Below are 27,811 nucleotides of genomic sequence, written 5' to 3'. Positions count from 1 at the left end.
GGGAGGTGTCGTGGGTGGGGCAACTGGTTTCAATTAGTAACCTGCTGGTCATCCGCCGCCGCCCGCTGCGGAACAAGAAACCAGGCGGGGGTGGGGCGGGGGCGCCGGGAGGGGAGGGGCCCCGGGAGAGGAGGAGGGGCTGGCGGGCGGGCGGGGACCCCCGGGCTGCCCTACTCCACTCGCTCACCGGTAGCTCTCGGCAGGCGTCGGGCGAAACCCGTGGCGGTCCCTGCACGGCAAGTGTCTGCGGCCAGCGTCCTGTTTTCAGGAATCATCGACCTGCCGGTGAGGCGACTCGGGCTCGCGGACGCGGGGCCATCTGCGGGGAGGCTGTGCGTGGAGGGGGCGCGGGGAGGATGTGTGTGGAGGGCGCGCGGGGAGGATGTGTGGGGAGGGTGTGCCGGGAGGATGTGTGGGGAGGGTGTGCCGGGAGGGCGGGTGGGGAGGATTGCGCGGAGGGCGCCGTCCGGATGCTGGTCCACCTGGCGGAGGCGATTCGCGCGTGGCGGAGCTGGGCAGGTCTTCCTCAGTCCAAATTGAGCGGGAAGGGAATCGGGAGCATTTGGAACGTCCCCTTCTTGTCGGGGGAGAGGGGAAATTACGTTTTGGAGAATGAGTGTTACCGTACTTGCAGAGTTCAAATGGACTCAGGTGTGCGCCTTGAGCCAACAGACAACAAAGTGTCACAGCGTAAAATACTGGCGTCGAGGTGTCCGGCAGGTCAAAAGAGAAACTTCAGTCACAGAGTATCTGACACAAATCCGATTTGCAGCGGGGAGCGGGTCCATCTGCAGCTCTTGTACGCAGCAGGCTGTTCTTAAGACTGGCACCTGGGGCAGCCTCGCCGGCTCCGGGGTCGGGGCGTGACCCGGGGACTCAAGGTCACCGGCCCGAAGTCTCCCTGCCCCCACCGCCCTTCCTCCAGGACTGGCGGTCTTTGGCCCTCCCCGCCAGAGGTCAGCCCTGCCCTGGGCGGCTCCCCGCCCATGGTGAATTGCAGAGAAACCCCGTCTGAAATCCAGGTTAGAACAGGGCCATTTCCTGGAAGGCCTTCGAGGCCGGCTCCAGGCGTGGCGACCCTGCGCTCTGCACTCCCCTCGGCTGTTTTCCGTCCTTCTGTCTGCCTCTCCACCACCTTGCCCTGACTAGCCTGGCCTCACTTTGGCCCATCTTTCCCCACTTATTCTGTTTTCCGGGTCAAAGAGACCTTCGGCTCTATTCGTGGGCTGTGACCTTGGCTTTTAAAAGACTTGCGATTTCCCTGAATAGAAAGCTTGTCTCCATCTGGGTTTCCCACCCTGCCAACCCCTCCCATCCTGTCTGCTTTCACTCTGCCAGGCTCTCAGCACTGGGCTCCACTCTCCCACTTCTCAGCCAGTCTTCCATGACTTTTTTCCCTTTTCAGAGGCCAAACTGACCTTCTAGTTATCTCTCTACTAGACTCCTTAATTCAGCCAGGTTTATCGGGCATGAATTATAGTCTTTTATAGGACTTTCAGCCCTGGTGGGCACTGAAGTAACACTTTAGTTGAAACAGACAAAGTAGTTTTTCTTTACATTGGCTTTTGTCCAAGTGGACTTTTTCCTTAATCAAAAAATTAATACAAACTCATTGTTAAAAAAAAAAAAGAACCAAAACTAACATATAACAGAAAGTGAAACTTCCAGCTTTTCCCACTTCTTAAAGGTAAACCCTGAATATTTCTTTCACTTCCTCCCATATACACACACACATTCGCTTTTGAAATACGTTCATTAAAAAAAAAATGTTATGGGCTTCCCTGGTGGCACAGTGGTTGGGAGTCCGCCTGCCGATGCAGGGGACACGGGTTCGTGCCCTGGTCCGGGAGGATCCCACATGCAGCGGAGTGGCTGGGCCCGTGGGCCGTGGCCGCTGAGCCTGCGCGTCCGGAGCCTGTGTTCCGCGGCAGGAGGGGCCCCAACGGTGAGAAGCCTGCGTACCGCAAAAAAAAAAAAAAAAAGTTATAAACGTTTACACACTTAGCTATATGCCAAAGTAACCCACCTGTCTGAATTTGGTTTAGTGGGTTAAAACTAAAATAAAACAGAACAACAACAAAAACAAAACAAGAAAACCAAAACCAACTGGAGGGTGTTTTGATTTTGCAAAGTTAGTGTTGCTGAGACAGTCTTAAGTAAGGAAGGGGTGGGGTCAAACCAGATAATGTCGTATCTCATGGAAGTAGAACAGGCAACAGAGAAATTGTAACGTGCGCCGACAGGCCCACATTAAGAGCTAGAGTGCGAATTTCGGTTCGCACTGTGTTCCCTTCAATGGTGGTTGGGAGGAAGGTGAGCGATGGCCTCCTGTGTCTCAGGTGGCAACAAAGGGTAGTTCTCAGTAATTAATGATTTAAAAAGGAACAAATAGTTCAGGAACAACCAACTGTTCTCGGGCAAGAGAAGTCACCACAGCAAAGACAAGAATCAGTCATAAAGACTCCCCGTTCTGTTTCAAAGGGAAAGATCGGCCTGAAGCACATTCTTGAGCTGTTTTGCAGGATCCAAACCCCTTTAAGCGCCCAACCACCAGATTAACTGGTGCCTAAGGGATGGTGATGCTGACCTTTGGGACCCACAATCAGGTGCCTGGATTTTGTCAATCTAGAGTGACCTTTACCTCTTTTTAATGCTAAAATATCTGCCCCAAGGGTGGGATTGCTGCCATGTTTGCACAGGCACTGTGTGTTGGGGCATGTTGTCCGCTGGGCAAGGCGTCCAGAACTCCCGTCTACACGGAAGGTCACGTGTGCCCTTTCATGAGTACGCATGTGCCTTTGGCTTAAAGCATCCCCATCCTGCAGCTGGGGAGACGGTGCTTGGATGGCTAGCTCCCTGTCTCCTTCCTTGTTACCAGCAGTAAAGGCTCCTGCTTTAATCAGAAGTACCTGGTGTGTTTATTGGCTCAGCGCCCCAGGCAGTGGGCCCATCGGGTCCCCTAGCAGTCGAGGAGCCTGAGACCCCAGAGACAGGATCAGAGTTCTCTGGGAGGTGGTACCTCCCGGCCGGAATCTAGTGAAACCCTCCTGTTTAGAGAACATGGGGTCCTGGAAAGTGAGAGGAGACACCTTTAGGACACCCGCGGCCCTTGGGACAGTGTTTGTTAGAAGGCATGCTTTCTGAGACAGGCTCCAGGTCGGAGGGTCTCACGCCACTGGTCGGCCGGGCTGTGGGAAAGCCGTCAGCTCTCCTGGAAGCCCTGTCTCTGGACTAGGGCTCACCTGGGACCCTGCTGCCCCCTGAATGACAGAGTGGAAAGTCCATGCTTCTCTAGTACTGGACTCGGCCCCAGGCGCCTAGTTCCTACCGGCGGCCCCGTATCCCCCGGCATTTCTGCCTCGGGTGACGGCTGCAGGCACCTTGTGCAGGAACCCAGTGCCTCTGACGAAACGTCCAACCTCACCCCTTGCTTGGAACATCACACTGTGGCCTTCTTTCCCTGTCCTCCCACTCAACACAGGCATCCCTGGCAGCCTCACCCTGATACCACCTTCCAGCCCTTTGGATTCGCCTCCTGGATGTGGAAGGTGCCACACTTTCCTGTTCTGATTGCATCTCTGCTCACGCTGTGTGCCCTTCAAATCCAACTGCAGGGAGGAAAAGCTTCTATCCTCTTAGATTCAGTTCTTGGCGGACTGCAGGTTAAAAAGACAAAAGACAGATTAGCAAGAGAAAAGACAGATTTTTATTTACATGTGTATGGGAGAGTTCAGAGAAAAATGTGATTTCAGGAGGTAGTTGGAATTTGGGGCTTATATACCATCTTAAAAGAGGGGGTGGGGAGGGCTTCCCTGGTAGCGCAGTGGTTGAGAGTCCGCCTGCCGATGCGGGGGGATGCGGGTTCGTGTCCCGATCCGGGAAGATCCCACATGCCGCGGAGCGGCTGGTCCCGGGAGCGGCTGGTCCCGGGAGCGGCTGGTCCCGGGAGCCATGGCCGCTGAGCCTGCGCGTCCAGAGCCTGTGCTCCGCAACAGGAGAGGCCGCAGCAGTGAGAAGCCCGCGAACCGCAAAAAAAAAAAAAAAAAAAAAAAAAAAGGGGGGGTGGGGAGAGGCAGAGAGGCACTTCTGGGAGAGAAAATGACAGAAGGGGGAGGGGCCAAAAGGGCACTTAGGGAAACACAGAGGACTTCTGAGAGACAAATGGCCCCTTAGAAAAAGAGATGAGATATAAGATAGGACAATATCTATTTGGGTTTTTTTCAGAGAAAAGAGTTTTTTCCTAGGAGGGGTGGTGACATGTTTGGAAGCCTCTAGGCTCAGGCAGGTACGGGCTTTCGGGAACTCAGTCTTCAGCTCCGAGTAGTTGTTATGTGACAGTGGCTTATTCTGGAGCCCTTTGTGTGGATCCAATATACAAACCTCTGACTGTCATTCCCTGCTTCCAGGTTTTCCGAGTCCCCCGGTCACCCCCAGGACGGTGTCACGTTGTCGGTGGTGACACGCGGCTGTCTGGGCACCTGGCCCCTAACCGGCGCCCGAATCCCGTCTCCCCATGCTGAGCTGGCTGAGCTGTTTCTTCCGCACCCTCCACATATCTCATGGGGTTTCACGTCTCCTTGTTGTAAATACCGTTAGTCCTGTCCTCTCTCTGCCACATCTTTTCCTGGCTATTCCTAGTCAGGGACCACTAAGAAACAACCCATTCCTCACGCTGAACTAGATAGACCTCCGGGCGCTGTTTGCACCTTTCCCTGGCTCTCCGTCAGCCGACCTGCATTGGAGCTCATGGTCACTCGTGTTTGCGGCAGTGGACTCCAGCTTCTCAGAGCCCTGGGTCTTTCTCATCTCCCTTCAGATCACACACACCCCAGCGGGTGCGGGTTCTAACCTGAATAGGTACACCTTGAGGAACCAGGACAGCTGCCTGTTGGGGATTTGACACATTGGATGACTAATGTGTGCAATGCTTAGCACTTTCTGCTCTCTTACAGATAATACTTAATTAGAAAGGCATTAAGTTACTAAAAAGGTGAACTAAAAGTACCAGGCAAGTGCCCGAATCCCCCCTGGTGTTGCAGCTCCATCCACAGCCACAGGGGCTGAGGCGGGGCAGACAGACCAACCACCTTGAGTCTTTCCTGGTTGGACAGCGCTGCGACGCTAATTCAGTGATGGGGTTTGGCAAGCTGTATTTTCTCCGCCACGAAGGAAACGAAGTGTATGCTCCACAGGTTTCGTCCTGGGATGATGCCCAGGCTAGAAGTCTGCTGTATGATGTCAAGCGTGTGTCCTTAGGAAATGCACATACATATTATCTGTTGGAGGAAACAGGTCCAGGTGCATGATAACATTAATTCAGTAAAACAATTGAAAAAGCGGTTGTCAGAAACATTCCCTAAATTCTCTGAATGAGCTCACCTATGAATGGCCTCTCCTAGTTACACTGCACAAGGGCAGTGCTGGACAGTGCCCGCCCTAGGCCTCTGCGTGCAGAGTAGACGGTGGGGCATCCCCCCACGAGTGTTTGTCTATGCCTTAAGTTGTGACCCGGAGTTGAACAGACTGCAGTGGACCCTGGGGGACTCCTCCTCTCCGTGTTAAACCCCAGTGGACCAAACTTGGGCCTTGTTGGTAAAGGGACTGCAGCATCCCCTGGGCCTGTTTCCTGATTCCTTTGACGGTTGGAAAAAATAATGCAGCTTGCTGACTGAAAAAAAAAAAGCACAACCTAACATTTGGGAAGTATGTTTTATGCGGCGGCCTCCCTGAGGACTAGCCCAGCACACAGCCTCTCAGAGAGCTCTGAGGGACTGCTCCGAAGAGGTAAGGGGGGAGCCAGGATAAAGAGGGAGTTTTGCTGAAAAACAAACAAACATGTAATTAAAAGATTACTACTAATCAGAAAAGCAGGCATCTCAAAGATTTCAGTGCTATTCTGTGTATGGGAAGATGCAAGAGTCTGGGCTCACGGAAATCATTCCTTTGATGTGCATCTTCACTACCTAGGGCCAGTGTCCTTCTTTTCTCCATCCTGAGTCCCCTCGGGGTGCACCATGAGGGCTGCTGCAGTGGCTGATGGAGGTAACATTCCCTGTTTACAGGAATGACTGGTGCCATTCGTTTGCCTACAAGTTTATGCACTTTTTTTTTTAACTTGAAAATTTCTTCTGAGATTCCACCATTGCCCTGTGCCCCTGCGTGGTTATCACTCCCTTCTTAATCATCACCAGGGTCTCCTTTCACAGCAACGGGGCCCGCTCCCCTCGCTAGTGGCCTCTGGAAGAAGGGGGAGTCTGGGTGAGCAACCAGCCTGCCAGTGAGAGTAGAGTGGCTCCTGGGCTCCCCGTCCTGTTCTAACTGGTCTCAGGGGAAGTAAATTGAGAGGTTCACCGCCTCCCCACCTTTGACCTTTTTCAGTGGGCGGGGTAGGGGGTGGGGTGGGGGCGTGGCCATATCATTGATCCTCCACACCCAGGTCCTTCTGAGAATGAAATGTGGCTCTGGTGACTATACCGGGACTCCCAGGCCAACCTGCCTGTGTGCTCACTCCACCTATAAGTGTCTTAAGATATTTAGTGGGGAAATTTCCAATTAGAACATTGCAAAAGTCTGTGATTTTCTCTGCACAGAGTTGGTTCAGTAAAGCCTTGCTGCCCCCAGGATGAGGCTCAGGCCCAAGGAGGAGTTACTTTGGGGGTGGGGGGTGGGCGGGGTCACAGCCTGGAGGGGAGCAATCACCTGGCACTGAGAGTACAAGGGGAAGCAGACCCCGAGCAGACTCAGGAAGGAGCCCAGGTCTGGGTCAGCAGAGGGCAAGGCCGAGGCAGGGAAAGCAGTTCTCTGGCTCAGGGGCAGGAGAAGCCACCCGGCCTAGAGAGCAACACTTTCTCTGCAAGGCCAGACAGGAGGTCTTCTCTGTGGCTGAGATTCCTTTCCTGGAAAATAGGGGTTGGGGACCTTCTGGGGTGCACTGTGCACCTCTGATTCAGCCGCTGCCCCGTGGGAAGGCGCCTCTAGCTCTTCCTCTTTCTGAGCTCCCCACCCCCTACCCACAGAGGAAGAGCCAGCAGCTAGGAGGGGACGGATTGCAGGAGGAGGGGACCCCAAGCCCTACTTCATCTCTCAGTGGACAAGGGAGAGCCGATAATGAGGGCTGGGGGCTGGCTTCGCCGGAAGGCACGTCTGCACTTACTGCAGACAGTGAGGTGGATCCCAGGGGGATAGCGGCTGCTGACTGCAGGGTGGAGGTGCCAAGGGCTGCATTTCCTGGAAGCCAGACTTCTTCAGAAGCTGGGCTGTCTGCATCAGTCTGTCAGATGGATGCTGTAAAGGCAAATTATGACCTAAGATTCTGATCACCAAGTACAATTCTACTTTGTTTTCCCCACACTGTCAAGCAATTCTCCACACCAGCCCCTACACCAGGGGGTCCTACAATCCAACTCAATTCTGACACTGTCTACCTGGGGACAGTGTCAGACCCCAAAGGCTAAGGGCTCAGTCCCATAAGACTGCCCGCCTTCCCCCTCCCACTGCCCCCCATCACAAGTCCAGGTTATCACCTGTGCTTCTGACCCACTGGCTATCGAGAGGAGGTTCCCATAACCCCCCTCCTTGGGTTCAGTCAATTTGCAGTTGACTCACAGGCTGACATTTCCTCAGAAGTGTCCTGTAAATGCTAAGGGAGCATGAAGGCTAGGCGAAGAGAGACAAGGCAGCACTGCAGGAAAATCTGTGCTCCAGACCCAACTATGACAATATGCTTTGGTTTTCAGAATTTGCCAAAAATGGTCAGTATCTAAGTGTAACAGCGGCCATCAACCCTTTTTTCCAAAAAGAGGGCTTTGGGTTTTAGCTTTGTGAGGCTGGTTCTCTGGTAAGTGGCTGGTGAGGTAGCAGGTTGAGAACCTGACCTGGGGATGGGGGAGCTAGCTCCACCGTAGACCACTCACCGAGTTCACCCAGCAGGTGCTCGGGCTCAGCTCTGCGGGCACTGGTGTCGGGTCGGTGCTCTGGTGGCTGAGCCCCAGTAAGAACTGTGGTTGTGTCTCATGGTTTTCCCTTCCTCTGGTTCTGGAGTGGGACCAGGGCAGGGGTTGATCCCTACCTGCCCCAGGTCTTTCCCTTCCCTTCATGGCAGGCCCTCAAGAGCTGGTGCCTTTGCCGGGCCCCTCTCTGCCCCCTGAGCTGTCCTTGAGGCCTGCTGGAGGAGAGTTAAAATTCTAGAAGCGTGAGGCACCCAGGTGTGGTCTGTTGGGTCAAGGCAGTCTTGTCTGAGGGACCAGGAAGTGAAGAAGGGTTTTCTACCAGAGTAGGAGACGCCAACCCAGGCTCGCTTTGGGCACATTTCCGCCAGCTCCTCTCTGAAATTAGCAACCCTCCAGGTCTTATATATGTACGTGTATGTGATGTAAATTTGTTGAGTTCCTCTTGATGGCACTGACCTTCCACAGGTTAGCGTGGCCTTGCTGACGGTCCAAGTGACCTTGGTTCCTATTGGGGGGATCCACGAGGAGCCCATTGGACTGAGGTGTCTCTAATGCCGAGGCAGCCTGTGTCAGCACACTGAAATCTAAGCTGTAAATGCCTCCAGGCTACAAAATCAAAATGCTATGAACAACCACTCACACAGGCCCCTGGGCCTCATGCTGCAGCCGTCAGTCACGTCCTTGCTTTGCTTCCACCTTCTCTCCGTCTGCCGCTCCCCTGCTCCCTTGTCAACCACTGACTCCAATCGAAGTGCGCTCATATAAGCTCCTCAAGTGTTGACTATTACTTCTAACAGACTCTGTGCTGTTTTCTCCTAGGGTCCTGCCTCAGCTGAGGGATGGCCTCGCCAGGGGCTGAAACAGAGAAACCTGGAAATCACAAGTAAGGCTCTGACCTGCATGCTGCTGGGCTCGGGCTCACTGTGATGACTTTGAGCCACACAGTGCTCTAAGAGCTGACACACATGGACACCTTGGTTCTCATGTCAGAGCCTGAAGCCTGGAGGACTGACCACTCAGTGGGCATACAGCTGAGCTGGCTGAAGACCCCTGGCACCGGGTGCCAGGGCCGCTGCTCGTAGCCTTGGGATGTTTGTTTCCCAAGGACGTCTGGGCACTTGCTTGGGGTGCCCAGACCTGTGTCCAGTGGGGTTTCTTTACATCTGGACACTCTTCTGAGTCACAGTCCCTGCATCTTTCCCAGCTCTCTCTTGGTTCTGACCTTTCAATACTTTCCTTATTTCTTTGCAGTTTTTCATTATTCCACTATGTGATTCACATGGCCACTCTTTTATGTATATTTGTGCATTGCTGGTGTTGATGAAAAAAAATTACTCAGTAGTTGATCTAAGGAAGAAATGGAAAATTTTATTTGAGCCAATCTGAGGATTATAACCCAGGAGACAGTTTTTCAGAAAGCTCTGAGCATTGCTTCACCCATAAGAGGTCAAAGCACGGTTATATAAGTTTTTGAGACAAAGGGTAATAATACCAAATGATGCGTTACTGACAGTTTACACAATCCAGATCTACATGTACAGAGTAGTGGGCATGGGTCATCATGGCCCCTCACAAGATTAAGAAGGAAGGTTATCTCTTAAGGAGTTGTGACCCTTGATGAGATTAAAAAGGAATGCTGTCTCCTAAGGAGGTCTGGCTAGTACAGATGTACAACCCCCACTAAAGGGAAGGGAGGAGATCCAAATGGACAAAGGAAATGTTATGTTTAAATTTTTCTCATTTAAAATTTTAAAATATGAACTTTTTCATCAATTTCCCCCTTCTGATCATTAATCTTTTGATAGAAAGCCTTAGGTGATCAAATATTTGTTCCTTTGATGCCAGGGTGGTTGCTTACCTGCCCTGGGTTCATCATGTCCCTTGATGTCCAGACCTAATAGCCTGCTCCTTTCTTTCCTTTTAAGGGGTTATATTAGTAAGATGTCTGGCAAGGACTGTCAGTTCCAAGTTGTCCAGTAGAAGTTATGCCAATTTAACCTTGCATGTACCTTGTGCTTGTTCATTAATTTATAGTGAGCAATAGATGTGATCAAAATTGACAGTAAAATTAATGTCATTAGTAAGGGTTTAAGCGAAGATCCTCCTAAACCAAAGCATTTTCCTAGTATTTTTACTAAATTTGGAAGATGATCATTCAGAACAGAAATTTGATCCTTCATATGTCATAAGACGAGCTAACAAATATCTTGGCCAAATGGTCATACCACTGGAAAACTGATAGAAACCCAGAATCCTCATATTAAAGGCAGATTGGCAGGGGTTGTTTTCAAGGATACCTGCAGGTGAACTTAAGCCCAAGGGAAAGCAACTACATCTTCCTAACCAACCCAGGGAAAGCCAAGGCCATAAACTTTTCTGTAGGTCTACTGAGTCCTGTTAAGAGATACCCAATATTTAACATCTAGTGAAAAGGAGTATTTATGGCCAAGTTCAGAACAGGTGTCATTAAATTGGCCAGGTAGGCTGGTCTCACTTAGTGATATTGGTGATAATGTTAGCTTGAATGGTGCTGATAGTGTTGGTCTTAGTGGAAGTCTAAGAAGGCCTGATATGGTCCCTTCCAAGGTGGCTGTAAAGAGTCCTTTATCTGATATCTTTTCCCGTATGCATAATCCCCTGGTTGCAGGTCATGGCACATGTGATCTTCATCTGAAGATAGATGACTGAGATAAGTTTCAGAAACAAACTCTACAGTAATGTAACATAGCAACAAGGAATTATCTGAGAAGTGAGTCTGAGGCAGTAAATACAGACCTCAGTTAACAATTATCAGGTAATTAATTTTATTACCTGATAAAGCTACTGGGAACCCAGGAGTTCCCAATTTCTGGAGAGATCAGGTAGAAAGAAAAGATAAATGTCTCAATTCCACTTACAAGGGAGTAATTTACCCAAATTGCTGTAAGTCATAATTAGCTTGAGGGGAAGAGTTTCCTTATATCTGGAAAACAGATTCAAAAACCACGAACCAGGGAATTAATTCCCTGGTGGTCCAGTGGTTAGGACCCTGTGCTTTCACTGCAGGGGGCACGGGTTCAGTCCCTGATTGGGGAACTAAGATCCTACAAGCTGCACAGCGTGGCAAAAAAAGACAACAAAACCAAACCCGGAAAACAAAACCACCAACCAGGGATTGAACCCAGATCCCCACAGTGGAAGCACCTAGTCCTAACCACTGGACCACCAGGGAATTCCCAAAAAGTCCTTTCTATGAATCTTTTTGAAGATGAAGCAGTCTATAAATGACAAAAGACTTAAAAAAGCAAGGTTAAAGATCTGATTACAATGCAATTGTCAAAGAAACTTGGTTATTGCTTTGTCATACAACATTTTAAGACAAGAACTAGAATTATGACTATAAACATTTACCAGGACATACCAGATTCTTAGGAGCTCCATATAATTTCTAGAATATGTATATTAATAATATTTACCCATACAATATAACCTAGGAAGGTTTATCACCACTCATTTGACAATGCTTCCCATGTAATTTAACATACCAAATAAGCCTAATTAGTTTAATATTCCTCTCTCTGAGATGCTTCAGGGGTCCTCTCTGAAGAACCCCAAAGTTAGCTAGAGGTCAAAAGAACTTCAGGGAGAATTTGATATTTGGGAGTTTGTCAAAATATCAAAAAAGGTTTAAAACACTTGGTCAAATAGGATATAGGTCACTGAGGAACAATACTTAATTCACTTAACCAAAGTGACAATAAAATATTTCACAAGCAAACACAGCTCACTCAAAAGGCAAAGAGGGCTTCCCTGGTGGCGCAGTGGTTGAGAGTCCACCTGCCGATGCTGGGGACGCGGGTACGTGCCCCGGTCCGGGAAGATCCCACATGCCGCGGAGCGGCTGGGCCCGTGAGCCATGGCCGCTGAGCCTGTGCGTCCGGAGCCTGTGCTCCGCAACTGGAGAGACCACAACAGTGAGAGGCCCGTGTACCGCAAAAAAAAAAAAGGCAAAGAAACTTACATAATCCATTACCAAAAGCAACTCAATGTTCCAAGAAAACTTTATTCTCTTAACAGAGAGAGAAAACCAGACTCCAGTCTTGCATCAGCTACTCTTAATAACAAATGTATTTAATTCAATTCAATGCAATCCTAGCCTCACCACACACAGAACTCTTTTCTCAGTGTTCCCTTTTCCACACACCTTCCATAATGTTCTGTCTTTTGTCCCTTATTTATTGATTATGCAGAAAAAAACAGCTCTAGGACAGAATTAATTTCTTTCCGTTGAACAAAATGATTTCCATTCCTCATACCTTCTTTGGCTGAAAACACGTCTCTGACTTTCCTTGCATACTGAAATGTTTCCCTTATTATTTTAGTGGCTTTAGTTACATATATATTATAATTCTTAACCTTAAAACCTAGTATCCAGCAGAAACTAACAAATAGGCAATTATGAACTGTCTTTTACATTAGCATCCCAAACATTATCATCCCACACATTAGCAAATTTATACATACTATTTACCATTTCTAGAAAACACATGGGTTTTTTTTCTAACAGAAAATGTCTTAGTGTGTCACCAAATATATTTTTATTAATAGTCCTAAATATCTTTAGTTTCTCTGTAAAAGGAAGCTATGTTCAGTAATTAATGTTTCAGTATCTTATTTGGAAATAAATTCTGGATAGTCATTGAATTCCCATCCTTTAACTTAATCTAACAAAACTCTAAAGTTTCAAGTTATCTAAATCTGGAGAGACTATTTTTAAGCAGACATTCCTAAAACATAATTCTTCCTTTAGAGTTTACACCAAAACTCTCATCATTTCCATTTAATTCACTTAAAAGTTTAGCACACCAAGTCATTTCTCTTGCTGACAAATTTTGTAACAGGAATAATAAGATCTTATGTGATTTCTAGTGAACCTGGGTACAGTAAGAGTATTATACTTAATGTTGGTGACTGTAAAGACATGTCTGTATTAATTAAACCATTTGCTTTCATTAAAATTAATTTTAATGAAATTAAAATTAATCCTAGCTCACACGATTCTGAAATTCATTCGAGATAGTTTCTTTTATATTTCTAGGTATGTATATAAGTAGCAGCTAACTTCCTTTAAGCCAATTAAATAGAGCTCTTATACAAATTAATTTTGGCAATACTACACATCGACAATACAGTTAGACACATACAGACACACAGACAGAGACCCCATGGTTCCCAAAGTTCCGCAATTTCAGCCCTGAGTCAGGAACAATAATAGAAATCCCTTCAGTTACAAAAGAAGTTGGATTCAGATTGGGTTTCTGGCAGATGCAACAGGGTTGCCTGTCTAGAGGGCCAAACCCTTTTTACTAATATTTATGAAGAAGACACTTAAGATTTGCGTGTCCTTGACAAGTCAAGTTCCAAATTACCTATCTCCCTTTTGTTTTCTTCTCTGGATAAGAGTTGCTTTCCTGAAATCTGCATTTTAAAAAGATTGCAAATCGTTCTGGAGGTGATCAGGTAGAATATTTGCATCTCAAAGGCATAGAGGGAGAAAGGCAAGTTCCTCCTAGGAGGACTTTGTTCCCTTAAGGCCAGGATTTTTTTTTTTCTTCTTCAATGCCTACAAGCCTCTGAAGATAAATAGGGGAGGATTTTGGAGTGGTGAAAGGATTGGTAAGCTTTGAGATGTTTCTGAAGGCACACCTCAGGTCCTGTAAAGACTAGATTTGTAAAACAAGGGCAGCTGTTTTTCATTCCTCAAAGAATTGGGTGACCTTCTCAGTGTATCAAAGGACTGACATGCCCATTCATGTATGTTGGAATGTTTGACTTTCCATCACTTAGCTTAGGGGAGAAACCCCCCCCCCCAAAAAAATTCCTATCAAGCTCTGAGTATCAGCTCTGGTCAGTTTAGTCAGACCACAGACCAGTGCCCTCCCATCTTGGTAATCTGTTCACAAAAAATTTGAGGATCCTCCCTGGCTTTAAGAAATTCTTTAACTATGGCCCTCAGTTCCAACTTTTTGAGACAAAGGGTTGTATGTCAAATGATGTGTTGCTGACAGTGAACACAATCCAGATCTACAGTTACAGAGTGAGTAGTGGGTCATGGGTCGTCATGGCCCCTCACAGGATGAAGAAGGCAGGTCGTCTCCCAAGGAGGTCTGGTTAATGCAGATGCACAGTCTACAGTAAAGTGTGTGTGTGTGGGGGGGGTGGCGGAAACAGGCAGAGAACAATTTTATATTTAAAATGTTCTCATATTGCCCTAAAATACAAATTTTTCATCACTGGAGAAGCAAGAATTTTATGTCTTAATCCCAATTCCTACATGGACTTGAAATCCACTACTTTTCCCAGTTTCCTCCCCACCCACCTCTGCTGGGGTTCCCTGGGAGACCCCATCCTGGGCAGTGGCCTCTCCTGGTTCTGGTGGCCTCTCGCCTTGATGATGTCCAGGGCCGTATGCTGCCCTCTGGGAACTCAGCTTAGGGCTCCTTGGTCCTCTTCTGGGAGGTCCCTCAGGAACTGCTCTGGATACTTGCACGTGTGGGTCACCTAATTTCACACGGACACCTGTCCCCCCCTTTCCTTCCCCATGGGTTCTGAGGTCCATTTTCAAGTTTTGGAGCTGCCCTGAGAATAGTACTTGCAGAGAGAATTTTTAATTGAACTAGTAGGATCGCTGGTGCTTCTTCTTTTTTTTTTTTAATAAATTTATTTTTGGCTGTGTTGGGTCTTTGTTGCTGCGCGCATGCTTTTCCTAGTTGCGGCGAGCGGGGGCTACTCTTCGTAGTGGTGCGCGGGCTTCTCACTGCGGTGGCTCCTCTTGTTGCTGAGCACGGGCTCTAGGTGCTCAGGCTCCAGTAGTTATGGCTCGTGGGCTCTAGCGTGCAGGCTCAGTAGTTGTGGCTCACGGGCTTAGTTGCTCCGCGGCATGTGGGATCTTCCCCGACCAGGGCTCGAACCCATGTCCCCTGCATTGGCAAGTGGATTCTTAACCACTGCACCACCAGGGAAGTCCCTCCCTGGTGCTTTCAATCATTGACAAGCAAACACGCCCTGTCCCCACTTTCCGAGCCCCCCCCCCCGCCCCTCCCTGCCCCACCCCCCCTTCCCGGGTTGAGGATCCTGGAGGCTGGCTGAGCGGGTGGTTGAAACAAAGGCTGGAGAAGGGAGGCCTGGCGTCAGGTGCCCTGGATGTGACTCCACTGAGCAGTGACCCCTCCCCGTTGGTTAGTCATTATCTTCCCCTCCCTCCGTCGTTTTATGGTCAATACCAGCTTGTATGGTCCACCCTCCAGAGGCCAGCGTGTCCTGTGAGGAGCCCTGAAGTCCAGCTCATGAGCACAGCCTCTTATTAAAGGTGTGACCCCGAGCCTTTACGACGGGGACTGGTAGAACCTAGCCTCTGTGGCAGTTGTGGTGTCGAATGACTTATACGCACACCACTAATGACATGGTTTCCACTGCAGTTGAATGTCTTCCACCCTGCTGCCCTCTGCATCCCTTCGGCCTGGCACAGGGCCTGAGGCGTGCTTGTGTGAGATTCAGCCGAGGGTCCCCCTCCTCCCTGCCCCAGAGCCCCTTCCTCGTTCTCTGCCAGTCCCTTGAGCGTGCGGCGCAAGATGTCTGGGCCAGTTTGTCTAATGGTCAGTCGTGTTGTCCCTTCCCTGCTGATAACCTCCTGGAATCAGAAGCCGAGTTTCATTCATTTTGCATCTCACCCATTTCTTTTACAGAGTAGGTGCTCAATGAATATTTGTTAAATGAATGAAGTGACAGAATAAAGCAAGGTAAAGTCACTTGACATCGTGTGTAGACTAGAAAAATAGTTTTCCAAGTAATATGTCTGTGACTTGTTATTTTAAAATCCTTTAAAAAGTGGAGTTTAATCTATAAAAAATTGAATCACTATGTTATAGACCTAAAACTAATACAGTACTGTAAGTTATCTATACCTCAGTAACAAAAATACTTGTTCTATTCACTGTTACGTGTCCAATTTACATATTTTAAAATCCTTGTTGGTCTTCACAGTTACGCCATATTTCCTTCTCCTCTTCCTGGAATGAAAGAGGAAGGAAACGTTTTCTATTTCGAAATATGACACAAAGTTGTTTTATCTCATTCTGTTTCGTCAGTTCCAATGCTCGGCCGTTAGCCCTTCTATTTGTACTCTTTGTTCATAACATCCTGAAGGAGAACAAGAACCGTAATTACAGTAAAATATTTGTCTTTAAAGGAGCTTCAGATGCTCTGGCTGTGTTATGACTTCAGAATTTCAGCTTGGTCTGGAGAACTGGATTTGGTCCCTTGAAAAGAGACCTCCCTGCCCCAGGAGAGTAAGCCTGGTCAGGACTGGTCGGGGTCCAGTGCAGACTCTGGCTTGGGCAGGTTGCTTGCCCCTCCTGAGGGAGACTCTCGCATCCCTGCCCCGGTGCCAATAGCACAGTCTGCTAGTGGTCCTGCTGCCAGTTTAGTGATGAGCTCAGGGTGTTGGCCAGTCCACCAGCCCCCTCCCCTTTAGAAAAAGATCTGTCTCTCTTCAGTATTTTGTTCGCATCTTTTCTACATCAGCCTTTTGAGATGGTTTGCCTGTGAGTTAACTTGGATGCCATTCTAGGGAAATCGGAGGAAAATGTGAGGAGCACGAAAGTAGGAAGCGAGGAGATGCAGGAGAGGGAGAAGCAGGTGCCCTCGGTCTGGAGCCTGGGCATCTACGGTTGATGACCGATGGACTCCAGAGAGAATAGGTGTTTACAAATCACAGGCTGCTGAGAACTTCTCTTCCCGTATGGTTGTTTTCTCACAGAGTTAGATTGAGAAGGAAATGTGATCCGTGGGTTCGGGGCGGAAAGTGTGACTCTGAAGGAAGAAACAGCAAGTCTTGATTGCTGGGGACCCATGGCTGGCTCCCTCTGTGCCACTGGCATCTGGCAGCACACCTGTGAGTGGAGTCAGGAAGGCACAGCTGTGGAAGGAGGCGTGTCTAAGGCTGGAGACGCAATCTAGACCCGGGCATCGTGTTTGTAAATAAAGTTGTATTGGAACACGTCCACACTCATTTGCGTGTTGTCTGTGGTCACTTTCATGGGCGAACAGCAGGGCTGAGAAGTGGCAACAGAGCCCCTATGAACTGCAAGGAAAAAATATTTACTATCTGGCCTTTTATGGGAAATGTCTGCTAACCCCTATTGCAGGCCAGCAGCGTGCTGTCCAAGAGAAATATAATGTGGGCCACACAAAGTTTCTAGCAGCCGCACCGAGAAAAACCAAAATGAAAAGATGTCTTGTCTCATTACTCCCTTTGGACATTGTACCAGCGAAGTGCTGGCTAGTGAAACAAAACGAGAAAGAAAGGCCTCAGATTGGAAAGGCTATCTCTGGGTGGGAGAATTAGAGGCTATTTTTCTTCTTCTCATCCATCCATATTTCCTGTGATAAATGTATTATTTTTATCCATTTATTTATTTATTTATTTTTTTGTGGTACGTGGGCCTCTCACTGCTGTGGCCTCTCCCATTGCGGAGCACAGGCTCCAGACGCGCAGGCTCAGTGGCCATGGCTCACGGGCCCAGCTGCTCCGTGGCATGTGGGATCTTCCCGGACCGGGGCACGAACCCGCATCCCCTGCATCGGCAGGCGGACTCTCAACCACTGTGCCACCAGGGAAGCCCTATTTTTAAATTGAAGCCAAGTTTATATGTTGAATGAACCTGGGTTGGGTAGCAACTGGCTACATGCTTTATATGGGATGATTTGGCATTTTGATCTTTTTTTTTTTTTTTTGTGGAGCCTTTCGACTTCAGGGATCTTAGTTCCCCGACCAGGGATTGAACCCGTGCCCTTGGCAGTGAGAACGTGGAATCCTAACCACTGGACCGCCAGGGAATTCCCATGATCTTTGTGCTTTTTTGGTGTTCTTCTGAGTTCTTCCTGATCATCCTCCAAAGAAGCCCTGGGTGTGAAGAGCGGGTGAGGGGAAGGAGAGAGGGAGGAACGGAGAGAGCGTGGGAGCCTCTGCAGGCTGGGATCGGCCTGCCCGCTGTGGCCCATGTGCCTCACTGGCACAGGGTGTCGCTGTGGTCCTGCCGGCCCCTGGACGCTGGTTCTCTAAACTGCCTCCTTTCCTGTTTTGGGACAGCGACTTTGTACAGCTTTGCAATCCCCACGTGGCTGCAATGAAAGAAGATGTCCTCTACCATTTCAGCCTTAGCACCAGCACGCACGACTTCCCGACTATGTTTGGAGACGTGAAGGTAAAAGCAGGGGTTTTGATTCTGGGCATTTGCCCCAAGATTACCCTCCTTTCAGGTGACACAGATAGACTGCGCCACACAGGGCGGAGGTGACAGAGGACAGGCTCTTGAAGTTATATGTTGATCGGATTTTTGCAAATTGTTACCTTTCAAGAATATGAACTATTGAGTGAAAGAAAACTGTCACAAAGACATATTGGTTCCTATAATTGAAACAATGTAAAATAAATTTCCTAATGCTTCACTGAGAGACTAGAAAGGAGCAGACACTAATCCTTTTCTAGGGGAGCAAGGGATACCCAGGAGGGGCAGTCGCATGTGTCTGCTGTCTCTCGTTTAAGATGCACATCCATCTGTTTAGCTAGTTTGGTCCTGACTTATCCTCGCAGAGGACTTTTAAAGCATCTAATCCCCGTGTGGAAAAGTGGGCTAACGTTTAGAATTCAAAACTGAAAGAAGCCAGTGACCCTAGATCCGGGGCTGCCTCATGCGATCGTAAAGTCATAACCAGGTTACATCCTGTCAGCCACCCAGATCTTTTGTGCTGTTCGTTTCAAACCGAGGGACGACTTTCCACGTGTCGTTGTCTTTTTGTTTTTAAATTTTTGTTGGAGTCTAGTCGATTTACAATGTTGTATTAATTTCAGGTGTACAGCAAAGCGAATGAATTATACATATACACATATCCACTCTTTTTTAGACTCTTTTCCCATATAGGTCATTATGGAGTATGGAGTAGAGTTCCACGTGCTATACAGTAGGTCCTTAGTAGGTATCTGTTTTATATACAGTAGTGTCTATATGTCAATCCCAATCTGTCAATTTATCCCTTCCCCTCCTTCCCGTGTGTTCTTAATTCATTCCGTTTTCATTCTCTCCTTAAGTTTAACCTGTAATTTTTTCTAGGCTACAGAAGTTTTCCTTTTTATGTTAAGAGGCTAATAACTATTTGATCACCAAGTCCTTAAGACTGGCTTATTCACCTGTTTTTCTTTTGACGCTTTCACGTACGACACTTTGCAGATGAAGGTTCTACTCCTCTGAGAGCCACCTGCTCACTGCACAGCTGCGACTCCCCGAGCCCCCACTGGCCCCCGGCTCTTTCCACAGGTTGGTCATTTGGGCCTCTGCCAGCCAGTGAAACAGCAGTTAGAAGCCCATGTTACAGATGGGCTGTGGGGCCCTGGTTGCACATTGAGGGGCCCGCAGCATCTTATTCCAAACGCCGGCTCTCTCCAGTGCAGTGGGCTGCTGTGCACACGATGTGCGGAGCCTGGGCAGGCGTGGAGCCTGGGCTTTCCTGCTGGAGAGGGCGAGGGTGTGGTTGTCCTGGCTTGTGTAGAGCTGATTGCTCTGCACTGTTGGGGCCTCTTGCACTGAGCTGTGAGTCCATGAACGAGTGCTTCTTAAACTCAAGGGAGTGTCAGAATCAGCAGGGGGCTCCTTAGTGAACACATTACTGGCTCCCCAGATGCGGGGAGCCAGGGAAGGGACCTGCATTTCTAGCAAGTTCCAGGAGATGCTGCCGCCGCTGGCGGGGGGCACTTTGAGGACCCCTGCTGTACAGACGGGGTGCAGTGCCTGTGCTGATTGGGGCTCTGTTCTCTGTCTGCAGTTTGTGTGTGTTGGGGGAAGCCCTTCCCGGATGAAAGCCTTCATCAAGTACATGGCCGTGGAGCTGGGCCTTGACCACCCAGGTGCAGAGTATCCCGACATCTGTGAGGGCACCGACCGCTACGCCATGTTTAAAGTGGGCCCGGTGCTGTCGGTCAGCGTGAGTACCTGCCCTCGTGGTGGGCTCAGCCCTTGGCTCTGCAGGCCCCATCCCCGCCCTGCACACAGCCTGACAGAGGAAACAGGAGTCGAGGAGAGCCTGGGGCTGGGCTGCAGAGGTAGTGGAGCCCGTCTCCAGGAGAGACAGATACACACGTACAAACACACGCGCACACCCACCCAGCTGTGCGCACACAGTGAGCACCCAGGTTGGAGACCCGGGAAGATGGTGCTCTGCCTGGACCAGGGCCACGAGGAGAGCCGGGCACCAAGTGGTCCCCACACCATCCGCCTGTGTTACTTCACACACATGCGATTCAGCAATGGGTGAACACAGAAACCTCTGGTGTTCTCGTTTTCCAGTTTTGGTTCCCTTTGCAGAGGAGAACATTTTTAGAGGAAGTGCTGCCTTACAGTAAGGCTGCCCCTGAGGCTGGGACAGGGGCCCAGCCCTCTGGGCAGCTGAGACGTCTGGTGGTACTAACCACCCACAACACACCCAAGAGTAAGACGTAATCCATGGAAGCACTTCCCACAAGTAAGACCGCAGGACGAACACGTTCTCCAAAGAGGGCTTGGCCTCAGGGGCAGCTCCTGGCAGACGTGGCACCGGGAGGGCCTCTGAAGAAGGGCGGTTTTGGGGATGCGGAGGTGGAGGAAACGGCACAGGCAGAACCGCGGCGGTGGAGCCACCAGCCAGTTACCGAGTTTGGCTGCGGCAGAGCGTGTGGAGAAAAGGGAAAACGTGTGCGGGGCTTCCCACGCCAGGGGATGTGTTACCTAGCAACAGCAGCCTCCTGGTCCTCAGCTGCCATCTGTTCCACGGGTGGTGTGGATCAAAGGGGTCATCCATTCGACAGCTTCGTGCAAACCTTTACACTTCCCCAAGTGTTCAGTTTTTAAATGTACGTTAGGAAGTTCATCTTCTTTACCACCAGTTAGCAATGCAGCACAGAACACACAGAGGTGCTACCAGAGCGTGACGCTGGCATTTCTCCCTGGTTCTAGCACGGGATGGGCATCCCCTCCATCGCCATCATGCTGCACGAGCTCATCAAGCTGCTGTACCACGCCCGGTGCTCCGACGTCACCCTCATCCGCATCGGCACCTCTGGCGGGATAGGTTAGTGTGCAGAGCGCCACTGGGACCCGGGTGGCAGCGTGGGGACCCAGAGCTCCTCCCTGGGCCGTGCCCAAGGAGAGCTCAGCAGCAGCAGGCATTTTGTTATTTTTTTCTGGTCCAGCTACTTCTCCCAACCTATACCCCAGAAAGGCACCAGGCCACGTGCACCCGAAAACCCGTCCTTTTGGAGTTATACAACGTGTGCCTTCTTGTTTGCTTGATTCTCTTTTAATTCTTGCTAATCCCTCTTTTCTCTGCCTTTCTCCTTCACTTTGCTCACTCCTCCTCTTTATTCCTGCAAAGATGTGAAGCACCTTATGAGAAAACCTACAGGAAAATCAAAGGGGGAAGAGAGAGATGCAATACAAAATTAAGATGTGTCCTTAAGTTGCGTAAAAGCCCTCTGTTCGCAACATAATTTTTTTAACATCGCAAAGGCAACAAAGAAAGAAGAGGATGCAATGAGAAAGTAAAACGCTAAACATCATGTTGAGTTTTCAGCCAAAGTCTTTGAGGCAAACTTGTTTTACTCTGATGTCCCACCTCTGGGCCGGTTTTTCTGCGAAAACTGGGTTCTAGTAATTCTCGCTCCCGCTGAGGAGCTGGGAGCTGCTGGAAGGAGGTCTGCTGTCATCAGCCTGGCCTCTGTGCATTTGTTTCTGACTGCCTAGACCTGACCTCCCCTGCATTTATGGTAATTCGAAAATTTAGGTTTTCTCGCTGTGATAGAGGATCGCTGTAGGTCCTAAATCTTCTCAATACGTTATCTCATTTTTCTTTTCACTATATAGACAGATTGATGGTTAACATCCGTGTTTGCAGATTGTAATTCAAAGTTGAAAGGAGTTGTTCTCGGGAAAACACCCCAATGACCACGAGCTCCCAGGCTGTGCACACTTAGTCTGTGATACCATCGACCCAACGGACTCGTGGCTGTGCACATCGCATCAGCGTGGGCGAGGAGCTCCAGCAAATCCTTCCTGAGTTCTTGCTTTGGAGGGATTTTAAAATCAATAATCAGAGAGAGAATTCTGGAGGGAGTAGGGTGGATTTTGAATCTCCCAAAATTGCCCCATAAAAATGGAGAGATCAACTAGAGAGCCAGACCCCAAACCCCCGGCAACAGTGTGACATGGTGTCCCCACAAATCCCAAAATAGGAACAGTGGGTGGCTGGCATGGGCCGCCACTCGGGAGGGAGAACTGGGTGACTCCAGCGCTTCTGTCAGATGTGAGAATTCTGAAACGGCCAACAGGTATCCCGGGAAAGGGCAGGGCCTGTGTGAGGAAGAGCAGCTGACGCTGGGAGGGGTCCTGCGCCCTCCAATTTGAGGTCTGAAGTGGCTTGAAAGTTCTAGGCCCCATGAATTCATGAAAGCTGCCAGCTGAGCTTCTTTCCAGGTCCACGCTCGGTGTGGGGAGACACCTGGAGAGCCTACGTTGACCAGAACAGGGACAAAGCAGCGAGGGAGAGAAAGTCCAGATGAACATGCAGCGGGCAAGCAGAGCCAGAGCTTGGCAATTGGCCACGTTTTTTGTTTTTTAAACTAGAGACACAATTTATACTTTATTTATTTTTTAAATTTTATTTATTTTTGGCTATGTTGGGTCTTTGTTGCTGCGTGCAGGTTTTCTCTAGTTATGGCGAGCAGGGGCTACTCTTCCTTGGGGTGCACAGGCTTCTCATTGTGGTGGCTTCTCTTGTTGTGGAGCACAGGTTCTAGGTACGCAGGCTCGGTAGCTGTGGCTCGTGGGCTTCAGTAGTTGTGGCTCGTGGGCTCTAGAGCGCAGGCTCAGTAGTTGTGGTGCACGGGCTTAGTTGCTCCACGGCATGTGGGATCTTCCTGGACCAGGGCTCGAACCCGTGTCCCCTGCACTGGCAGGCGGATTCTTAACCACTGTGCCACCAGGGAAGCCCATGGCCACGTTTTTTAATGTTTCATGAGAGCAGCTGACGTGGGGCTCTGGGACAGATCTCCTGGCTCCTTCCTCCTCCCTAAATGTTTAGGAAAACCAATACCACATTAAAGTAAGTAGTAGTGTAGTAGTAGGAAAGGCTCCTGGTCAAATCCCATGCAAAGTTATTACAAAACCAAAGAGCAAGGAGCAGAGTAACGTCTGTACAATCTTGGAAACGCCCAGGGAGGCACAGGAAGCAGGACCTCCGGTGGGTCAGTCCTGGAGGGAAGCCAGGGTGTCAAGAGCTGGTGACCGCAGGAGCCAGGTTTGGGGTGCCCCAGTGTTCCTTACTCCTGAAATAATAAGGTACAAAACAGGGACCAGCTGAACACATACTGGTAAAGGGAGCCCCAGACAGTTCCAGCAGCGACGGAAAGACGCTGCTCTGTGGGGATGGGCCGCCCATCAATTTCACTTTCTTCTTTGCACTTTTCTGTATTTTCTGTAGCGTCTACGCATTCATTACTTTACCTTCAGGAAAAAAAAAAATCTGGTGCTGAAAAGAGATCCTTACCTATTTCTTTTTAGGGCATGACTGACCCTTCAGTGTTACAGTGCGTGGACGGGGCCCTCCCCTCCCTAACCGCCCCTTGCAGCCGGGACACCCGCTTCTTCCTGCAGGTCTGGAGCCCGGCTCCGTGGTCATCACCCGGCAGGCGGTGGACGGCTGCTTCAAGCAGGAGTTCGAGCAAATTGTCCTCGGGAAGCGCGTGGTCCGGAACACGCACCTGGACGATTGGCTGGTGCAGGAGCTGGTGCGGTGCTCCGCGGACCTGGGCGAGTTCCCCACCGTCGTGGGCAACACCATGTGTACCCTGGACTTCTATGAAGGTGAGGAGTGCGCTGGTCTCCCGCCTGGGGGTCCGCACCGCTGTGGGCCTGCGTCTCAGCACCGGTTCCCTCGCGGGCCAGTGGGTCGAGGACAGGCGGGGCCCGTCGGGCTGGAAAGCATCTCTGTCTGGGGGGCGGGGAGGGCATGCAGTAGGCGCTTACTGAGTGGCCGGGGGTGGGGGGCGGTGGAATGGGAGGTGGGCGCTCCCGGGCCAGCATCGGCTCTCCACGTTCCCAGGGCAAGGCCGCCTGGACGGGGCACTCTGCTCCTACGCGGAGAAGGACAAGCAGGAGTACCTGCGGGCGGCCTACGAGGCCGGCATCCGCAACATCGAGATGGAGTCGTCCGTATTCGCCGCCATGTGCAACGCCTGCGGCCTCCGAGGTTGGGTCCCTAGGCCGCAGCTCCCCCAACTGCCCCCCCATCCCCCCCCCCGCCCCGTCCTCCCGGGCCCCGCCCATCGCCAGCCTTGGCCTTGCACCCACCCTGCCCCCAAGGCGTGTTTCTGGACCCCTGCGCTGGGACCTCCTTGGATTGTCACGTGGTCCAAGGCAGGGTCCTCAGTGTCTCTGCAGGGATTCACGTGCCACTGAGAGGCCAGAAAGATGATGAAAGTCCCCCCTTCGGGTCTGGGCAGGCTTCGCTGCTGACTCTACAATGAATCTGGCCTTCAAAGATCTTTGGATTTCTGAATTGGGGCTAATCCACCGCAGTTCCTGGCCTCACCCTTCGAGGTCCAGCTCTGCCTTGCAGAATACCTGCCTCACAGCTTTCACGTCACCTTGCCTTTCGAGGCAGTGCAGGACCCCCCGAGCTGGTCCTGGGGTTTGCTTGGGAATCTCTGGGAACAAAGGCAGGCAAGGATAAGGACAGAACAGGATAGTGTGGCCCCCTGAGCTTTTTCGTGTTCTCCATCTATCAGAAGCCACTGTCGGCCCCTTCCCTTGAGGCCTGGACACTGGTCTCTGTGAGCTAAGCTAGAATCCCGCTCTTTGCACTGACCTGGCGTTTGCTCTTTGCAGCGGCCGTGGTGTGCGTCACGCTCCTCAACCGCCTGGAAGGTGACCAGATCAGCAGTCCCCATGAGGTGCTGGCCGAGTACCAGCAGCGGCCCCAGCGGCTGGTGGGCCACTTCATCAAGAAGTGTCTCGCGGCAGCCTGAGGTCCCCACATCTCCAGACATGAGCGTTGGTGTTTGCAGCAAATAAAATCATTGCCACAATCTCCTTCTGTATGACTTCCTGCATCCTTTGTAGAAGAGTCTGGGGAACCGATTGTGTTTCAGAGGCAAAGAATCCTGCATTAACTACGCAGGAGTTTTTGTTTTTTGAAAGCTTCATGGGAGAATTTCCACCACGTTAGCCTGATTTGGGTTTTCTTTAAGAATGCTCCTCTGAGTATTTGACATATTTTTAGGGAGGTTTTTCAGACTTGTAAATTCTGATAGTTGTCAGATTTCACTCACTAAGAGAGAAGTCACGTCTGCCCTGGCCTGACACCTCCCCTGCATCTGTGCCCCCGTGTCCCTTGGCTTCTTCCTGGGGAGTCAGGACCCCCCAGCTGGGAGACTGGGGGACAGGCAGAGGGAGAATCCAGGGTGTCCCCTCCTATCTCAGGTGGGTCTGGGAGCTGCTTTGGGGCTGTCCCCGTGTCCCCCCAGCCCGAGGACAGTTGCCCCAGTTGTCTTCTTGGCACGTCTATACCCGTGTGACAGTGTTTAGTGTTCGACTCTTTTAAGTGCCCAAGGCGTGCTATTTACTGATTGCACATACGTGCTACTTGGCAGGTAGCTCTGTGACTTTTCGGGGTGCCGGGAACCGCGCGGGGACCCTGGTGTTGACGTACGAGTATGGTCCACACACTCTTCAAGAACCCTCTTCCCTGAGATTCTTAGGTTCACCCCAAAATGAGGGTGGGTAATCAGGTCATTCGAGACCCACTGAGCCAGGCACTGGTCCAGATGCTAGAACCCCCTCCTGGCCCCGCTTCTGTGCTGGAGGCTGCAGCGTGGAGAGGGAATGCCTGCGGTTTCTCCCTCGGCACCCTGGAGAGGCGTCTGCTGCACCCCAAAATTGAGGCTGCCCAGGAGGGAGCCGCCTGGAGAGCCCCCGGGAGGCTGGCAGGTCCTAGAATGTGTGTGTCCACCAGCTCTTGGCGGCCTCCAGCCCTGGCGCAAGCTGCAGGAGCTATGCCCAGGTTCCTGTCACCGGGCTCCCATCTGGCCCCAAAGTCCGAGTGCCCCCAACTTCAGCGAGACATTGCCGGTCCCTCTGGACGCGCGGCTGCCCGGCTGACCGGTGGCCCCTGCAGCCCACGTGTCCGGTTGGGCCCCCGGTGCTTGTGGTCACTAGGCCCCAGGCCCGGGTGAGGGGCCGTGGGGGACCTGCGGGCTGGTCCTGTGTGCGCCCCTCCCACGCAGGTGTGGCCGCGGGGTTCCTCGTGGTGAAGCTGCGGGGTGGGGGGTTGGGGGGAGGCATAAGCTGGGCGGTTGGCAGCCCAAAGGGCTGTTACAGCCTGAGAACGGCCGGTTCTCCTTCGGCCGCTGTCGTTGCGGCATCTCCCCGGCCACGGCCACAGCCCCGCGTCCACTGCTGGGAGGTATCCCGGACCTGCACACCGACCCCCTCCTCTGCGGCGAGGCCGCGGCAGATGAAGTCTGGACAAGGCTCTTCCTACAGATGCTGAGGCCCCGCGGAGGCGCCCGGGTGGGCCTGCGCCGCCCTCTGCTGGCCATGGCGGGGAGGGGCCCTGCCCATCCGTCGGGGGAGACCCCGCCCTTCCTCACCACCGGGGGGGGGGGGCGCTTGTGAGGCCACGTGACGGCCCCACGAGGGCTGAATGGTGCTCACCCGCGGGGAACACCGGTCGGACCCTTGTGATGACGGGATGAAAGTAATGATCACACGCATTTCCATCACGACAGCCTAAGTTGTGGACTAGTGTGGTCTCCGGGAGGACTCCGGGGCTGACGGTGCTTCCCCCGCCCTCACCGCCCGCCAGCAACCGGGTGCGTCTCTCCCTCCATCCTGGGCCAGAGAGAACTGGGGCCGGAACTGAGGACCGGGGCAGCTGGAGAGCTGGTTCAGGAGGTCTGAGAGACGGTGCGGCTGCGCTGGTGTGGCGTGCTCTGCGCACACGCGTGCGCACGTGCACACACAACACACACGGGCCCGCACAGAACACGCCCCCGTGCAAACGGGCACACACAACACATGTACCCACACACGCGCAGGCCCTGTGCACACGTGGGTGCGCAGGCAGACATTCATTAAGCAGGAAAGGAATGGCACTCAGTTGCCTTGACCTCCCGGGGGAAGGAGAGTTTCGGCACCAATCCCACCCTCGGGGCGAGCCGGGGAGCCCAGCCGAGGGTGAGGCGCGCCTGCTCGTTTTAGGGTCTCCTCCAGAGAGGATGGTTTAAAAAGAAAAGTTTTTAAAGGTAACGTATGACTGTCCTAGAGTAGATATCAGTGAAATGTGCGCTGCGGAAATGAACCGATCCTGTGGCGAGGGAACCTTGGTCCCGGTGTGGGAGGGAGGGAGCCGACTTTGCCTCGGGAGACTCCCCAGGTGCATGTAGCTCAGGAGAGGCGGGAACTGCAGCCTGAGGAGGGATCTCACGTCCTGTCGTGGGCGTTTAGAAGAGGCCTGTGTAGTTCTTTTTAGCCCCAGACAGGAAGGACAGTGCTGAGGCCACAGGTGCTGGTGGCGTCTTACCCACCCTCTTGGGTCACGATGCACCTATGCACACGTGTGGGCCTGGCTCTGTTGTGACCTGGGGCAGCTGCTCACCTGTGACATTAGAATAACGACTAGGAGTCGGGGATGCACAGATGTCAGTGAAGACGTTCATTATCTGGCTGCTTGTCTGGGGCCCAAGGGCTTTCCAGCTCCCCCAGGATCGGAGGTTATGTGACTCCCCTAAGCCATAT

At 51.3% G+C, this 27,811-nt stretch overlaps 1 protein-coding gene across 4 annotated transcripts; it reads left to right on the top strand.

Moving 5' to 3' along the window:
• The first annotated feature begins 154 nt into the window (after window positions 1-154).
• On the top strand, window positions 155-25,105 carry UPP1 (uridine phosphorylase 1). 4 transcript variants are annotated; one of them, XM_060157521.1, is made up of 8 exons: window positions 155-285; window positions 8,769-8,832; window positions 18,079-18,193; window positions 19,809-19,967; window positions 20,975-21,089; window positions 23,669-23,878; window positions 24,117-24,263; window positions 24,902-25,105. In XM_060157521.1, exons 2-8 carry the CDS (start codon window positions 8,789-8,791, stop codon window positions 25,039-25,041), a joined length of 930 nt encoding a protein of 309 aa, XP_060013504.1. In that variant the 5' UTR covers window positions 155-285; window positions 8,769-8,788; the 3' UTR covers window positions 25,042-25,105. The 4 variants fall into 4 exon arrangements, with proteins under 4 accessions (XP_060013504.1, XP_060013505.1, XP_060013506.1 ...); XM_060157522.1 differs by lacking the exon at window positions 19,809-19,967; XM_060157523.1 differs by lacking the exons at window positions 155-285; window positions 18,079-18,193; window positions 19,809-19,967 and having other exon boundaries at window positions 8,814-8,832.
• Window positions 25,106-27,811: the final 2,706 nt, after the last annotated feature.

Source organism: Lagenorhynchus albirostris, chromosome 8 (assembly GCF_949774975.1).
Source record: "Lagenorhynchus albirostris chromosome 8, mLagAlb1.1, whole genome shotgun sequence".
Lineage (NCBI taxonomy): Eukaryota > Metazoa > Chordata > Mammalia > Artiodactyla > Delphinidae > Lagenorhynchus > Lagenorhynchus albirostris.
This window is presented reverse-complemented; position numbering and strand designations above follow the sequence as displayed.

Excerpts from the sequence above, each read along its gene's own strand:
- UPP1 (XM_060157521.1), top strand. The coding sequence starts at position 8,789 with ATGGCCTCGCCAGGGGCTGAAACAGAGAAACCTGGAAATCACAA. Across the intron at positions 8,833-18,078 it reads GAGAAACCTGGAAATCACAA|CGACTTTGTACAGCTTTGCA; the intron begins GTAAGGCTCTGA and ends GTTTTGGGACAG. Across the intron at positions 24,264-24,901 it reads CAACGCCTGCGGCCTCCGAG|CGGCCGTGGTGTGCGTCACG; the intron begins GTTGGGTCCCTA and ends TGCTCTTTGCAG.